This window comes from Numenius arquata, chromosome 12 (assembly GCF_964106895.1).
Source record: "Numenius arquata chromosome 12, bNumArq3.hap1.1, whole genome shotgun sequence".
Lineage (NCBI taxonomy): Eukaryota > Metazoa > Chordata > Aves > Charadriiformes > Scolopacidae > Numenius > Numenius arquata.
In genome coordinates, this window is record NC_133587.1 from 5,536,378 (window position 1) to 5,553,968 (window position 17,591).

At 43.4% G+C, this 17,591-nt stretch overlaps 1 protein-coding gene across 1 annotated transcript in view; it reads right to left on the reverse strand.

Annotated features, from left to right (window-relative positions):
- Positions 1-4,573: 4,573 nt before the first annotated feature.
- Positions 4,574-17,591, reverse strand: part of RPRD1B (regulation of nuclear pre-mRNA domain containing 1B) — a 28,782-nt gene continuing 15,764 nt past the window's right edge. The window contains exon 7 of the mRNA XM_074156984.1: positions 4,574-7,129. Coding sequence (XP_074013085.1) covers positions 6,980-7,129 — 150 coding nt within the window. The 3' untranslated portion in view covers positions 4,574-6,979. The remainder of the gene's footprint in view (positions 7,130-17,591) is intronic.

Genomic DNA, 17,591 nt, shown 5'->3' on the forward strand with positions numbered 1-17,591 from the left:
AGCAAGGCTGCTCTACGAGAAACGACCTCTTAAGAGACTCCAAATGCATTTACGGTTTGGCTCTGGGGTTTGGCTCTCTCCGGGGCTGGTTTCTCCCCCATTATCCAGCAACCACACACACCTCCCCCCCCTTTCCAGACTGTTTGCAGAGCCTAACGAATTACCTAAGGCACTTCCATCAAGCCCACAGGTGTTTGTTACCCCCCCACCTTCTTAGTCATCCTTTAAGGACTGTGAGAACAGTGTGACCTGTCCTGCAGCCCAGGCAGAACAGGCACCATCAGCTGCCAGAGCTCAGGGACAGCTTCCCAGCCCACATCCCGGAATGCCGTACTGTGCTACACCTGTGAGACTCTTTTGGCACGCTTGACATGCAAGCAATAAACTATAAATTAAATATTTACAGCATCCATTGCATGGGAGAATTCGTAATTCAGCATTAGCCCAAGTGCCAAAGCAACACGAGACTATTTACGTGTGGAGGAGAGGTTATTAATACATCTCAGCTCGCCAGAGATGCTGACTTGCCAAGAAGTGACTGTAAACTCATTTTAGACTTGAGGACCTTTAACTTCCCTTCATTGATGGATTGAGACTAGAAAAAACTACCATAAATCAGAGTGAGCACAAGAACAATTCTGTGGGATTTGCAAATCCCACCGCCTCTCCAACACTCTCCCCTTCTTCTCCACAAACAGGGACGTGTTTTTACACCACCCAACCAACGGGACACCTGAGCCACCGGCAAGCAGCAAGAAGAAAAAAAACACATAATAAACCCCAGATGGCCAGAACTCCCAAGGGAAGCCATCCCCCTTTTCCAAGACCACGGGAGGTGCAGGAGACACCATGGAGAGAAGATTCTTTCAGCGTGGCCATCAATAGTTACCACTCAAACAGCCTTTCTGTGCCTGCCCAAAGCCATTACACAGCCCCCAGGAGGGAACAGCCCCCCAGCTCCACGGTTTTGGGGTCCCTGTCCTGCCCAGGCTGGACTCAGACAAACCAGTAAGGAGACTGGTGAGAGCCAGCCAGACGCTTCCAGCAAACAGGCTTGCTTTCGGTCAGCCACGTGTCCCTTCCCAGAACGAAAAGACTCTAAATCTGCTGATAATTTATTATTAGTTCCCACACTGATTCATTTCAGCGACAGCACGAAGCTCGACGGCTGCAGCCAGGCTGCAATACCCCAGCAGAGGAAAACTCCAAGAAATGTATTTGCAACAGCTGTCAAGGGTCAAGGGTCCAGGCTCGGTGGGGCTGAAAAATGCCGGTCCTCAGTGGGTGTTTTGGTGCCCAAAGCACTTATCTACCTTAAACATCTCCCTCCCAGGGCTGCACCCCTAGAACCCCTACCGATTGGTCCCACGGAGCTTCCCTGTCTGCTCCCCGGCTGCCCTCCTGCTCAGGATGGAAGATAAGCGTCCCCAGCAGGGTGTTGCCACTGCAGGCGCCACATCTGGGCAGGTTCACCACCAGGTTCCTCCACAAACCCCAGAAGAGCCACAGCAACGCAGCCAAAGAGAAGCCAAGAGATTTTAGGTTCTCCCCACTGCTGCTGGCAGCGTGGCTGATCAAAACAAAACAGAAGACCTGTGTGAAGCTACTCAGTCTTCCCAAGACAAATATTAAGCTTCCTTCGCCCCAGAGCATCAGAAAAACTGTTAAGAGACACACAGTTTTAGATTAAAAAAAAAACACATTTCATAGTTAACTCTGTGCCAGAAAACACGAGGCAGATGCAGGGGGAACACAACAGGGTGTCCTACATTAATACAGACTTTAGCCTCCATTCCCTGGACAGCACACAAAATCTCTCCAAAACCATATTTGACGACCGCAGCAGAGTCGATGATTGTCATCTGCTGTGGCAATTAGAGTGGCAGATGTCCCATCATCTCACTGGAACAGCCGCTTCATCGATTCACGCAGCAGAAGCCGGGCAGCTTAGTAACGAGAGCAAGGAGACGCCAAGCAGGGGATTCAGGGAATATTCCCAGTGCTGCCACTCTCTTCCCGGGTGAAGCCCCCCCGCTCCAGGCCTCGTCTCCCACCCGCGCCGGGCATTTTACAGCCAAGAGCGTTGATCCCCTCCAGAAGGGCCTCGGAGGCTGCTGCATGAAAAGCCTCCTGCGTCTGGACCAGCATAACCATGGAGTTTCATCTGCTCCAGGATACGTGGAGGCTTGGGAGGGTATTAGCACCATGTAGCAAGAAGTTTAATAAAGGCTATGTGGAGCCCCTACTGAAAATACAAATAAAGAAACAATTTCCTATCTGCTGTTGCCTTCCAGCAGATTCTCCACACGATTCCTGCAAGTGGAAGCAGAAGGGAAGGGAGGAGAAGGGAAAGGCTGCAGCAGCTCTCTGGGAGCCATGAAGGCACTTAGGTTGTAATTCACACCCGTTTCCTTTCAATCCTCTTTCCATAAGACCTCGCTTTTCACAATATAATCCCTTAAAGAAGCTTATTTGCTTCTTAGACTTGCTAGAGAAGCCCCGAGCTGGACACCTCACCAGGCTTCGCCGGGGGCTCAGCCCACTGACTGGCATGGAGACCCCCCTCTCCCCCCAGGTCCTATGTCTCCTCGCAGCAAGGGTAAAGCCTCCAAATCCAAGCCTGCAGGTATGTAAAAACCTCAGACTTTGATTATTCCTTTCCAAATCAGGTGCTGCTCGACCGAGCCAGCTCCCTCCACCCCCAGCCCTCCCCACCGTCCAAAAAACTGCCTCCTGCGCCGGGAAACCAGCCTCGGTATTTCCTGCACCATGAGGCTTTCCATCCGAGACCCTTTACTTGCCATATTTTAACAAGAACATTTTTATCCTCCTCCTCTATAAACCGCTGATTCACACTTCACTTTCATTTTACTTGGCTACGGAGAGAAGAATTTACTCTCCAAGGTGGTACAAAAATAATACTTCAGTGCTGATGCAAAATCCTTTGTCATGGTACTGGAATAGCACTGCACCTCCAGGGCTTCCAAAGCCTCCCACTTCTCCTGGCTCGTTTTCCTTGCTTGTTTATCCAAAAACCTCCAAAATACAACTAGCCCTAGGAAACCTGGTGGGCCCCAGCCTTACAAACCCTCACGAAGTTCAAAGAGGGAAAAGGCAGCTGATGCCGGTGGCGCTTCCCTAAAAAAAAGTGAAATCCCTGGCAAACGCGGGTCCCAGTCTCATTGCAGTAACAGACCATTGCAGTACCTACGGAGACATTCCATTCATGTGTTTTACAAGGTCATTTCTTTTTCCCGGATGGCAGGAGGTGCGTCTCATACTTTTTCTATCTAATCTTAAAAGATAAACACACACAAAGTTTAGAGCTGGCCAGGGAATGCATCAACGAGTAACTGGACTAAAGCCCCAGGCAACCTTGCCCCGGGGCCAGCCGTCGGGCGCCAGGCAGCGACCGCTCTCCTCCTCCTCCTCGTCTACGGAAAGGCTGCGCTCCAGCCTTGATTTCTCATCACCTTTATAGCCTGCGATCTTCCAAAATTACCTGTTAATTAACTAGGATGGAGTTCTCACCTTCCAGAGAGGAGTAAACGAAGAGGAGTTGGTTACACAGAGAACGCACAGAGCGAAGGGACCCCACACCAGGGCGCAGAAGGGGTTAACGGCACGGCAAGCTGCGGAAGAGTTAAATATTTTTGGAGACAGTTGTTTCAGTTCTTAAAAAAAAAAAAAAAAATAATTCTCAAAGGCAAGAAAGGACATCCAGTACCTAGACACATTTTACGCCTTTGAAAACCTCACTCTAATTCCTACAAACAGGATACAAAGGTGGCTTTTAACCGAAAGGAATCACATCAGACTCCCTCCGACGCGCAGAAAGCCGCGTATCAGACTCCCGCACGCCTTTTCCGAAAGTAGCACTAAATATAGTCTCTTTAATGGAAGAGTTGTTAAGTTGGTACAAAAACGTAAGCAGCTTTACAGATACACTCCAAGGCACATGAAACAATGGCTCAGTTTGCCCAAAGAGAGCGTTGCAGAGGAGTTAATTGGAGTGAAGAACCCCTAAGCCCCCCCCAAACATCTGAGAGAATTAACACCCAGTAAGAGGTGAAGCCCCCGCTCCTCTAAAGGCTTTGGTTACGCAGTGGCACAAATCCTGCTGGAACAGCAGCTCCTGATGCCTGGCCAGGAAAGTCCCATTTCTTGGCTTCCAGGTTTGGCTTTTGTTTGTATCTTTGCAAATAATTACTCTTAAAAAAAAAAATATACATGTCCTCCATATGACCTAAATTAATTTATGAATTAAGAAGCTGGTTTTCTGCGTCTTGTACCCCTCAAAACAGAGGTTAGCACAGGGGAATATATTTCATTTTTGTCTGCCGCAATAATGACTGGAGAAAGTTGCATATTGATTTGGTTTATAAGCTGTCAGAAAGTGCGACTGTGACTCGACGAACTCAAATGATCCTCGACGTCCACAAACCCCCGTGGAAGCACCATTCCGCAGCCGCTGCCTCCGATTTTAGAGGGAAAACGCCCCCCAAACCACAAGCCCTGGTGGGTCAGAGCAACACCTGCATGGTGGAAAAAACAAAGTAGAACCACTGCTATTCAACGACACCCTCTTTATTCAAAAATAGATATCTATGAGACATTTCAGAATATACTGCTGTCACAAATGGCAGCCTATATGTCTAAATTAATTCCTAAATCAATTCATATACAGATTTGACCTTTTGTTAAAAAAAAAAAGACACACCTTGGGGAAATCTGTTTAACCTCGAGATAATGTCACCCAGTTCACCAGACGCCCTTTGCCCAAAAAGGAAAACAAATAAAATTAAAAACCACAAGACTTCATTTAAATTAAGCAAAATAAAACACACACATATATTTGGAAAAAGAAAAAAAAAAAAAAAAGGAAATCAAAACATTTCAATTAAAATAAAAAAGAAAAAGAGACATACAACTCTCACAGAAGTTCTGCCCAAAACAACAGCGTGAGATGTCAACGCATTTGTCTACATAATTTTTTTTTTTATGACAGCTTTTTTGTCCTACAATTGATACACATTCAAAAAACGGTCAAAATAGTTATTGGTTAAAACAGCCTCAGGGAAACTCCATGAGCTGAGACAGGATAGAAAAGGAGTCTTTTGGTTTGGGTTTTCGAGGTTGGGTGGGGGGGTTTTTTTGCTTTTCATTTTTTGGCAAAAGCAGAGAGAACGTACAGTGCTTTATCTAAATAACGTTTGGACCATGAAGGGCTGTACAATCGAACCAATGCGTGGAAAGAACAGTTCTACCACTGGAAGATTTCCTGCAAACTAAAAGCACATTTCTTGGCCGGGTAGCAAGGGTGCAAGGAGTTCGGACAAAACGAAGTGTCAGTAAGAAAAGGATATGAGTTTCTTAACAACTTAATGATCAAAAAAACGCCGTATTATTTATTTCAACTGAATGCTGAATAGGCTACTGAATACCCTGTAAAATAAATTAATGAGGACGCAGAACAAGCTTTGCATTTCTGTAGGTTTCCTCTCATGTCTTTGACAACAGCAGCTTAAGACTACGGGGAGGCGCAAACACGAGTACATCACTTCAACTAATTTCAGCCTCTGCGATACCAAACCTGTATTATCAGATCAAGTGTTTCCAGAAACTTCAAATGTTTTCTAGTGAGAGGTGCTAAATTTAAACAGAATCGTTATCCAAATTGGAATGGTTTTCAGTGATCAGAGTCCAGCTTGTCAGACCTAACACACAAACTGAAACGTAACTACATCCATGGCAGCTAAAATATTAGCCACCAACATAATGGAATTAAGAGTATTTTAAATTTGCTGCTTTTTTTTTTTTTCTTTTGTTTTTTTTTTTTTTCTTTTAAACTTTTCCCGATTATAAAAATCAACTCACAATAATCTGTGACACAAAATTAAGTACATCCTTCTAATATCTACATGCATGGACATGGTACATGTGCATACAGGATATGTGCATATATACGGGTCTATTTTCTCTCTATATAAATAAATATTTATACCACATTTAACTTCTGTTCATCAAATACCTTCACTAAAGCTACGGAGAGAAATAGTATTTCCAACGTCACCATCCTCAGAGTAGATCAGACAGTGCCTGTCACTGGGATATCACCAGTTGCAACACATCACCCCAACCTCCCAGTTCGTTAAACCAAAGCTTCTGTGACCATCTAATTTTGTATAATGAAGAGGAAAAATGTGGTATAAATCTAAGGTAGCTAGAACAAAATTTACTTCTGCTGTCATTTAGGTAATACCCAGTTCTGCATTGCTCAGCAGAGTGTAAATTATGAAGCTATCTCTAATTCACAAAGAAAAGCTGCTTATTTTTATTGCCTGTGGTGAGTTTCAATTTATGTACATACCAAATAGGAACTATCTTCGCGTCAGTCCCACAAGTGTAGGAGGGACTGTGGATTTAAGAAAAGTATTTCTCTGTACCATTGCTCAGTAGATGCCACCTTCTTCTGCTGCCACGGTACAGCACCCGCACACGCACATCCCTACGAGCCCACCAGCCACCCCACTGCTCTCAGAGATGAGGTTCAGAAACCCAACCAAGACAGACAAAACTTATTCAGAAATAATAGGATACTTTTACAGCGAAAAATGTTATACGGTCAACCTTTCTTTGAAAACTTTCCAGGTATGTATGTACATGATTCTCATGACTTCTGTGGGGATAACAAGTGCTAACAGTAAACAGCAACTAAAGAGCATGGAAAAATATGAGAAAAGTTTGGCTATATGGACTATCCCCACTCCCTTTAGAGCTCACAAAAACTTGCCCTTTTTCCTCCCCTCAGCGAGAGCTGGTGCAGACAGAGAGAGGGCGAGCAGGAGCAGCCAAGAGTCTGAAAGCAGGGTCTGCAAGTTCCTTCCTACTGTAGATCTTGGAAGACTGGATTTCCAGTCAACACCAGAGTCTTCTTAACTTCTGCTGGTAATAATGGAAACCGGGGCCACCGTTTGTTCTAGTCTGTTGAAAACAGGTCACCAGCAGACGGCAGAGGTGCCAGGCCTCCTGTGACGTTGGGCAGCAGTGACAGATCTGGAAGACTCTGGATGTGGGATTTTAGCTCCTTGCGGACCTGGGTTACCCGAGCAAGCTTCTGTTTATATTCCTGAGGGAGAGAAACAGTAGAATGAAGATTAAGCACAAGTTAATTAACAGTGCTTTTAGTTAAACCAAGAGTATTTTCCAGGTGAGGATTGTGGGAGAGAGCGGAAAGATACTGGTTCTCTGAACAACTGCTGCCATGACTGCAGACCCTGTCGTCCGCACCCAAATTCACAGCCCGTCACGAGCTTTGGCATCCCAAACCCCCTAATTACTGTAACAGAATCTACGTAAAATGTCCCCAAACCTGCACCCACCAGGGCCTGGTAGAGTATTTGAGGGAAGTGCCATTACATACCTGCTCTATTCTTGTATTCTGCCCCAGGCTACTGACCTCCACCCACTGCCACAGCGCTCCCCAGACACCCCTCTGCTGACAAAGGCAGCAGCCTGAGGAACATCAGAGGTATTAGCATTACTGTGCTGCTAAAATGCTTTTTTTTTTTTCTTTTTTTTCAAATTTTGAATATTCAGATAATCTGATTTTAACTTTTAAATCATTAAATCAAAACCAAGTGTTGGTGGTGAAACAGGGTCTCCTCCATGAGTTGTTGAGACCACTCACGACAGCACCCACAGAAACCGTGCCACGGGACTGGCACGTGAGCGAACAACACAAATGTGTATGATCCCTAAATGTAAACTAGAGAAAGACACATCCACGTTGGATTGAACCCAAGCAAAACATAAACACTAAAATTTTCAGAATTTTATTACAAAGGGAAAAAAACCATTAAGTTAAAAATCCCTGAAGAGGAAAGTTGCAAGGACTTTTTCCACAAATGGAGTCTGGATTGGGCATGGAAACTCCAGTAAGAAATATCTATCCATCTTCAGAAATCTCCCCAGTCTGAGAGACACCATATAGCAGCGAGTAATATTTCAGAATGAGAAGACAGAGGAAGAGTTTGGACCCTGAAAATGAAAGAAAGAACTGCACCATATTAAATTATGTTCAGAGGCCATTTAAGAGCAGACCAACAGAAGTTATCTAATACAGAAGCTCAATTAAAGACTGACATTTATGTAATTTTCAAAGCTTTGTGATTCTAAACATTTATGTCAGCCACAGAAGACAGCTATTTAAGTAATAAAAAACCCAGTACCACTTCATTTCTTTTGGAATGCACCAGCCTCTACCCAACTATGTATGGTGTATTTTCCATGGCATCTCCAGAATGCAGGAAACAATGAGCTGAAGAAAAATCGTACACAGAACAGGCTTCCATACAGCCAGCTGCAATATTAAGTTACTTTTCACTTCTTAATTACTTGCCAAAGAGAACAGTTTACCAGAGACCAGAATTTTATCTTTGAAGATCAAATAAATAGGCACACATTTAATCAAAGCATCTTTCTAAAGAGTTTACAACTTCAATCCAATCTTTCTAACCTTCTCAATGATGGAAATTCTCTTCACCTTCTCCAAATATCAAAGCAGAGCAGTTCCTGTGGGGTTACAAGCAATGAGTTTACACCCTCTGTTTTTCATTACTTTGAATTAAAATAGTAAGAGCAGCAGCGGTCGATTGCAACAACTCAGAATACCCCTACGCCTGGAATGGCTATGTAAATATATTCCATAAATTTCCTGCCAGCACCAAATAAGAATGTCCTTTAACAGCCTATTTCAAACTTAACTCCTTTTATGAGGCTCAGCGAGTTAACATACCGTCAAAACCAAACACTTCTGTTAATGTACATGGGATATATACGGAAATAATCGAGTTCAAACAAAGCTCTACCGGCTTCATAAACTAAAGTGTTCTGTTCACAAGCCCAGAGGAGAACAACAACAAAAAACCAACTCAGGAAAAGGTGCACTCGATCTAGGATTGAAAGGATTTGTTTTCTTTTAATGGAAGACAAAGAATCAGAATAGGAATGCACCCCACATTCCTGGTCACATCATTTTGGGAAATACTTAAATGGGAAACAAGTCAAGAAAGCTAGGTTATGGAGAACAAAAGCCGGGGGGGGGGAGAGGGGGGAGGAATGGGATTTTTAAGCATGAATACAGAACAAAAGCAGATAAAAGAGGAAAGCCTTGAAAATACTACTGCATTTTGACATGTGGCGCACTTCTCCAAGAGAATACGGAAACCAACAGTGGGGAGAAAGCGATGGAAAACAGAATGCTCTGCTCAGGGCTAGGAGGTGACGATTACTGCGAGGCAGAGAGACAGCAGAACCCCAGCTCCCACACACGGGATATAGACAGCAAAATATTTACTGTATTATTGTATTCCAAATCCTTATAGACAGAAGGTAGAAGAAGCTGAATTCAGAGACTGCCCTTTTTTTTTTTTCCTCTCCCACAGAAGACTGTCTTGGGAAAAAAAAAAAAAAAAGAAAAAAAAAGTCATAATTCAGGACATTGTCAGGGAGTGATGGATACCAAGCCAGGCAAGAAAGGGTAGCATATTCTCAAGAATGCCAAACTCTGTCAAGAGTGAATATCCGCAGATTTTTTTTTTGCTGTAGTAATTCTTACTAAAGATAGGAAAGAAATCAAGGGCAAGGCAGCTGGCAAGTCCTTCAACTCTGATAAATGGAGTAGAAGGTGAAAATTCCAAGCATAAGCCAAGAAAATACCTCAAATACTGCTTGAATTGCCAAGATCCATACACAAGAATTCTGTAAGAACAGGTAAAATGCAATGTCTACCTCCAGGGGAAGACCAATGAACTGCCATCTTCAGAGCAAAACTGACAGGAAGACCAGGATATGCTGCTTCTAGGGGACAATTAGGACTACGACACTGTTTTTTTTTTAGCTGAAGATGATTTGTGTGACTATTACAATTGTATTAGATCCAAACAATATTTCTTTCCTGATAGAACTATTTAGGGGAGCGAGAATTCTTGCAATGCCTTGCTTGATAGCCCAGCTCTGAGAAAACACTTTGACAAATGAAGAACCACTAACCTGTGTGCAAACTGTACTTCCCTTCTGGTTGCGATGCTATGGCAAACGTACAGACTTAGGAGCAATTCTTCTATACATTAACAGCAGGAACCTGTTCCCAGATTTTGAAATTAAGAGCTTAAAATGCTGACAAAAATATTGCTCTTGATGTATCCCCGTTTTCAGGGATACTCTACATGGAGAGCTACATGCAGTACTGAACTATCAGAAATACACTGTTCATTTGAAAAGACATTTGTACAAAGAAGAAAAAAAAAAAAGAGAAATCAAGTCACGTTGAGACCGCCATCTCTGTTCAATTTTAAATAGTTCTACCTTACCAGTAGGTTAACGCAGGCATTAAGAAAAAACTTTTGTATGGACTAGTTATAACTGTGAGGGCCAAATCCTATACGTTAAAAAAAAAAAAAAAAAGAGAAAAAAGGCAGCAACAGTCCCAAGACCATCAAACACTCAGAAAAACGTCACTAAATTCAGGAATGGAAACAATGTTCTAAGCGAGTAATCCAGGAACCAAGATTTCCTAGAAGAGATAAATACTTGCCTGACAGACTGGATACACCACACAGACTGTGGTAGAGAACTGTCTCCTGCAGTTTAACACTTTCCATCTGCTCCGGTACCGAGAGGTCGTGCTGATTCGTGGCAGAGCAGTAAAAGACTGGAGAGACTGGATGCCAGAGCTGGGTCAGGGAGTGCTGACCGTACTGAGGCACCTGGCAGGGACATCCCACCACATCACACTGAGAACAAGGCAAAGATCTAAAGATGGGGTATCAAAGGCACAGCCTGGAGGCAGCTGGTCCCTTCTGGGCGGCTGCTCCTAGAAGGGGAGAATTCTGAAATCCCTCTGCAACATCAAAGAAACACCTCCCAGGGAGATGTATCCTGGATCTTGTCACCTTCCTACGAGGTGTAAGGCACGTTTATTTGGATTTTCCATTTGTACTGTTCAGGAATATACCTCAGCTCCACTCAGGAACATGCAGACACATGTAACACCCTCCCAGGTTCAGGGGCTTTTCTTTTTCCACAAACCAAATTGTGGCCACCTTATGCAACGTGCAGGTTTTATGGAAAATCATGTTTTCCATTTAGCCCCTTTACATGACATGCTTTGAAACTGCATCTCGCAGATTTTTTGCATAAGGTCCCTCCATTCTATAAAACTGAAAAAAAATATGAAGTACACTTAAAAGAAAACCACTGCTTTCTGAGGTCTTAGTTTGTACTCCATGTGTCTAGCTAATTGCCTCGCTGCATAGTAAGCTTTCATTAAGATTAATAGTATTTGGATGCTATTTGCTTTTTTAGGCAAAATAATGAGATCTTTCCTATAAGCAGGAGTTTCAGGATGATACAGAAAACGCTGGCACTGTGCCACATGAATGCTTTCACTAATCAACACTCCCTGTCAGTGCACAGGATTCTACACCCACAGCGGCCAAGTGAATTATATACCTAGTCCTTGAAACAAACGCAAAAATCAGAATTAAGCACCACCGAATGAATCCGACAGAAGTGTTTCATTCAAAAGAAGCTTTGCTTGAACGTTATAAAACTGACTGTAATGGACATGACAGGAAATTCATTCTGAGGGCTGCTGCGCCGCTTGGTTCACCTTGTCAAGTCACACAGCACAGACTTCCATTTTATTTTAGCTTAGAATTTGCACTGGACACTTCCATTCCTGTTCTGGGTCTGTGATGCTGTAAGTCATCACAGCAATCGCATCTATTGAAAAACATCTAGTTAAGCATTAATGAGACCTTAGGAAGTGACAAGGGAGAGCAGCCAGTCTCAGTTTTGATCTGCTGTAGCTTGAACCAGATGTATGAAAGTGAAAGACCACAGAAGTCAGGGAAAAAAATGCACCAGAGGCTCGACAGAGATTTGAAAAGAGAATGTAGTGAGCTGAGAGATTGGACTTATATTTATACGGTCTTATCAGATCTCTATTTAAAAACATTACATATACAACACTAATATAGCAGGTTGATTAGGTATACCTTAACCTATGTAAAGTACTTTTAAAACATACTCATTAAAACATGTTAGAATACAAATGTCACAATAACAGCGTATTTGTAAGAAATGACCAATATGAAGGGCGTTGGGAGAAAGTTACAAAAATGAAAGGCTTTCTAAAGCAAGGACAGTCAAGCTCCTGTTCAGTGAATATGCGAACAGCACAGGTAAGCCCTTGTCTTACATCCGCACAGAATATTCAGGCACAGCCCATCACAATTAGAACAGCAGGGGGGTTTTTTTGTTTGTTGTTTTTTGGCCCTCTCCCAAAGGTTTTCTTTATTTTCTAAGAAAGCGTGGATTATTAATCAGTATTTCCAGTATGCATACACCTAGAGGGCAACCCAACATTTTTTTTACTATAGATAATGTTAGGTAACTTTTAGAAAAAGCCTACCATTTGATTTCAGTCCTGTGCTCCAGAATGACTGTACAGATGATCCCAGTTTACACACTACATAAGCACTCACTCCACCTCCCCCCAGGCAACTCCTTTTGGCCTTTTCAAAAGCAGTTCAAAATTCCCCTTCTCCAAGGCAAAAGGTTTCAAGTGCATCAGCACTTTTCTCCTGCCTTCAAACCCACTTCGTTCCACGTTCTCTCAAGTGTCAGGTTTGAATAAGCCCAGTTTCAAAACTGTATCTATCCTGTGATTTATGCTTATACAGCATGAAATAATCTTCCTCACACGGTGGTAGAAGGCACTGGTCAGCACACCAAGCAGAACAGTTCAATTTGGGGGCTTTCTCTACATCAGTTATAACCACCCAAACCTCACAGAAAGCACATTTTAAAAAGTCTCTCTGCAAAACAGACATGAATTTGCCTTAAAGAAACCTCACAGCCCTAGAAATAAAAGTAGTCTTGGTCAAAAGGTGGCAGCTGACAAACCAGCACAGAAAAATCAAGAGAGAAAAGAACTGGAAACAAGACATGAATTATCCATAAACTTGCATGTTTCCATGCAATTTCAACTGAATTGTGAGAGATGACACATATTTGAGGCCTCATCCAGAGCCCAAATTCCTCTGAAATAGTTTGTCTGGATGCTTGCTGGACTAGGACACACGTGCCACCTGGAAAGAGAGCTGTGTCTGCTCTAGTGCAGCTGGGCAGCTGCAGGAGCCTGACAGCAAGGTGGCTGTCCCCTGGTTTGCCAGGCAAACCAGTGCAAGCCCAGCACTGGACTGGAATGGCCTCTTGGCAAAGCAGCCACAAACCTGCAGAGAAGAACGCAGAAATGCCCACAGGTGCACAACACATCAGCTGTGGCCTGAGCTCCTGACTGCAGGAGCGTGTGTTTTAGCACCACATGGAGAGAACGTTCTCCGGTACCTGGCAGAACTCAAGAGCTACAGCCAGCACAGCAAATGCCTTCAGGGGCACGTAACAGCCACACAGCCAATCTGCCCCTGCAAGAAGTCAGATAAGAAAGAGGGAAACGGCTTTCATTTCCCAAGTTCAGTGCAACAGAACCCACCTCAAAAGCACAGTGAAAACAAACAGCAAAGCCAATTTTCCTTATTTTGCAGCAGCACTAAACCAACAGTTCTGAGCTTTTTAACCAACACACCTGAAAGATGCAGTCCAGGAATCAGAGCTTGATATATTTCCTTACAGACAGTGCTTCAGTTCATTTTCATACCTTAAATTTGTTCACAGTCTTGCTCTTTTAAATTTGACAAGGCTTCTTTCTTTTGTGGCATCATTTATCACACTTCACCAGAGATGGCATTTCTGCTCCCGGCACAATTACAGGCTCTGAAACTGTAACTTGTCTCATCGCTCTCCTCTTTACTGAGCACAACTTGAAGGTGTTCAACAGAAGAATCAGCAACAGAGGCCTCTGCAGAGGATTTCTCCAGCTGCTGGAGATGCCATCTCCTCATCTACCAGACCCTTGCGAAGTTTAAAAGCTGTCTCAGAATTACCCCAGACTGCTGCTGTACAATGGGAAAGAAACCTGGCTTCGTTTGCCAACATATTCTCCCCACAGCAAACTTTGGGAGGGCGCAAATGATGTTCACAACAAAAATCAACATTTAAGGCACAAGCAAACAGCTATATAGTCACCTCTCTTCACACACTTTAATGCTTGTGATTGCTAAGCAAAAGAGTAGTTACAGACTGGTTCACTTCAGTAAAATGCATAAAACATAATATATAAACTTTGGATGATTTTTATTTGCTTTTATTTTTTTAGTATGATTTGATTTGCAGTACTACTATAATTATGAATAGCTACAAGTACCCACATAGTGAAGAGATGATACACTTGCATTATGCTAAGAAACACAGCTGTCGCCCTGAGCCAGAACCAGATTCACCGCAACGTTAGTTTATTGTATCACTACGGAACAGCCTTCCTTCTCATCCCACGCCCAAAGGCAGGACCGACTCACAGCTGGAAATACTGATGTGCAGTTAGTCACTTTTTGCCATGTTAATCAGCAGTTCAATTTATAGACCTGAGCATGACACACCGTGCCTGGATGCTCCTGTTCCGGATCTTCTTGCCCTGCCCAGGGTGCAGAGCAGGAGACCTCCCTGCGCTGCCCAGTCCCCATCGCTGTCTCCTGCTACTTGTGTGCATGTGAAATACCAGCATTTTTGTTTCCTGGCAGAAAAACGAAAACTTCATCTCTTGTTCCCTGCCTAAACCACTGAAATTAATATACCACAACCCAAGAATTCTCGTCTGCGAGGAAAGCAGCAGCCAACAGTGACACACAACAAAAACCTAAGCAGTGGAAGCAACACAGCAATAAATTGCATATTAACCTGCTGAACTAAACTGTATTTCAAGAAAAAGTGTAGTGCCAGGCAGTCCAGAAAACCTCAAGTGAGATTGTACTTCATCCTTCAGAGATGCATTATCAAAGAGGGTTTGCAAATTCATATGGGCACAGCTTTAACACCTTATTAAAGGTGCCTTGAAGCCATGAATATTAAAAACCACCAACATCTAAAAACCCCCACAGCTCTCAGCAGGATTTGAAGTCACAATTTTTCAGGTACAGTCAACAATCAGAAAAATTCCCCTAAACCGCATCTTAAATCCAGTATGGTCTTTATATTTATACATATATGCACACATACAAACACACAGATATATTTGCATGTATACATACATACCCCCACAAACACACCATACTGTGTATATACAGACTGTATATACTATAGTATGTTCATCACATCACCTTTTACAAACACAGGTACAGAAGATATTTGGAGGGTGTGGGGAAGAACTCAGCATCACCGACTGTGAATCAAAACAAAAATTCTGTATGCATTCTCCTAGTTTTTTCCTCTTCGCCCCATTACATTAAAATAACCCCCCTCCACTTACTCCAAATTTTCTATTGTCAGTAGCTATTTCTGATACCCATAAAGCTTCCACACAATTTGCCTTTTTCTAGCTCTACTTTCACTTCGTTCTTCTAGTCCCATCTATTTAGTTGACTTCATTTTATAGTCACCTGGTACACCACCATGGAAATGTTCCCCTGGATATCTCCCCCCTGCTTTTCAGTTTTACACAAATTGATTCCCTGGATTTTTTCTACTTGCCTGCTGTGCATTCAGAGAGAGTACACTGACTTCAAAAGACAATCCTACCCCTTGAAGTTCTGCAGACTCAGGTGCTGAAGGACAAAAAAACCTCCCCAGCTGATTGTACTTTGTAATTGTAACAGAGGCAGCGACGGCCAAAAATAACACAAATCAGAGAACTTTCATCGGAAGTACCCATGTGAGGCATGAAGACACCTTATCTCGTTCTTATAGAAACACCAGCTCTTGTTTCTATGCCTGTCTGAAAATGGATTTTATTTTCCTGACACCTATTCTGAAAGTCTGGGCTGACTGATCCAGTCCAGGCCACGGAAGATCATACAGCAGCTGCAGTATTGAGCCCACAACTTCTGACTGAGATGAAACACCATTTAAAAAGAAATTCAGTGTTCAGATGTTGAACAACAGAATTCACCATACCTTTCAGTAAGTTAACCTAAGGAATATTTACCATTAAAAATATATGCCTTGTTACAGGCTGTTTAGCATCAGCTCTGGTTCAGCTGATTTTGCTCTGCAGCTGATTGCCAGAATGAAACGAATTCTACCTTTTCCTTCCACGCAGTTTTTGACTACAATCAAATTATCACAATTCCCCCCTCCCAGATAAAGTAATCCTAATTATTACACTTTCAATTTTTAAAATTGCTACCCTAAAAGCAGAGTTTGTCCATATGTTATGATCTTCAGACCCTGTGCCAGCTTTCTCCCTTCAAATTACCAGTGCTCCTTAGCACTATGCTGTTTCAATCCCTACTCACGCCAGTCTTTATCAGTCCTGATGTGTAATTCATTGTCCAAGACCACCTTGCTCATCATGTTGTCTCTAAATTAAACAGCTTTCCTACACACGATGACAAGAGCTCTGTGTTGCAGGGTTTTGACATTGCAAAGTATACTGAGCATTAGCCCACTAGACATAAACACACTTGAGTTTATGTATATGTTTTGAGAATTTCCTGTTTCATGAGGGATAGTATTAATAGGATTAGTAAATAACTGTAGCTCTTTAGACCGAGAAAGCTGCTTTTCAAAAGATGTAGATTAGCTACTTTGTTTAGTACCATAGTGAAAAGCTTTGCTTTGTGAGTAAATAAAACACAAAAAATATCCAGAGTGATTTCCAAGTCGGACATTTCCATATCGTAAAATAAAGCCCTAAGTCACATAACTACCAGAAATCCCTTTCCCCAACTAGCAGCCTTGGCTAGATCAGGATAATGGAGTAAACAATCCAACTTTTCAAGCAAGCCAAGTGCAGGGTCCTGCACCTGGGACATGGCAATCCCAGGCACAAATACAGGTTGGGCAGAGAATGGCTGGAGAGCAGCCCTGAGAAGAAAGGAGGACTTGGGAGTGCTCGTGGATGAAAAGCTCAACATGAACCAGCAGTGCACACTGGCAGGCCAGAAAGCCAACTGCATCCTGGGCTGCATCTAAAGAAGTGTGGCCAGCAGGTCGTGGGAGGTGATTCTACCGCTCTACTCTGTGCTCGTGAGACCCCACCTGGAGTACTGTGTCCAGCTTTGGAGTCCTCAACATAGAAAGGACACGGACCTGTTGGAATGGGTCCAGCGGAGGGCCACAAAGATGATCAGACAGATGGAGCACCTCTCCTATGAAGACAGGCTGAGAGAGCTGGGGTTGTTCAGCCTGGAGAAGAGAAGACTCCGGGGAGACTCATAGCAGCCTTCCAATATCTGAAGGGAGCCTACAGAAGAGCTGGCGAGGGACTCTGTCAGGAAGTGTAGTGACAGGACAAGGGGTAACGGTTTTAAATTGGAAGAGGGGAGATTTAGATTAGATATTAGGAGGAAATTCTTTACTGTGAGGGTGGTGAGGCACTGGAACAGGTTGCCCTGGGAAGCTGTGGATGCCCCATCCCTGGAAGTGTTTAAGGCCAGGCTGGAGAGGGCTTTGAGCAACCTGGTCTGGTG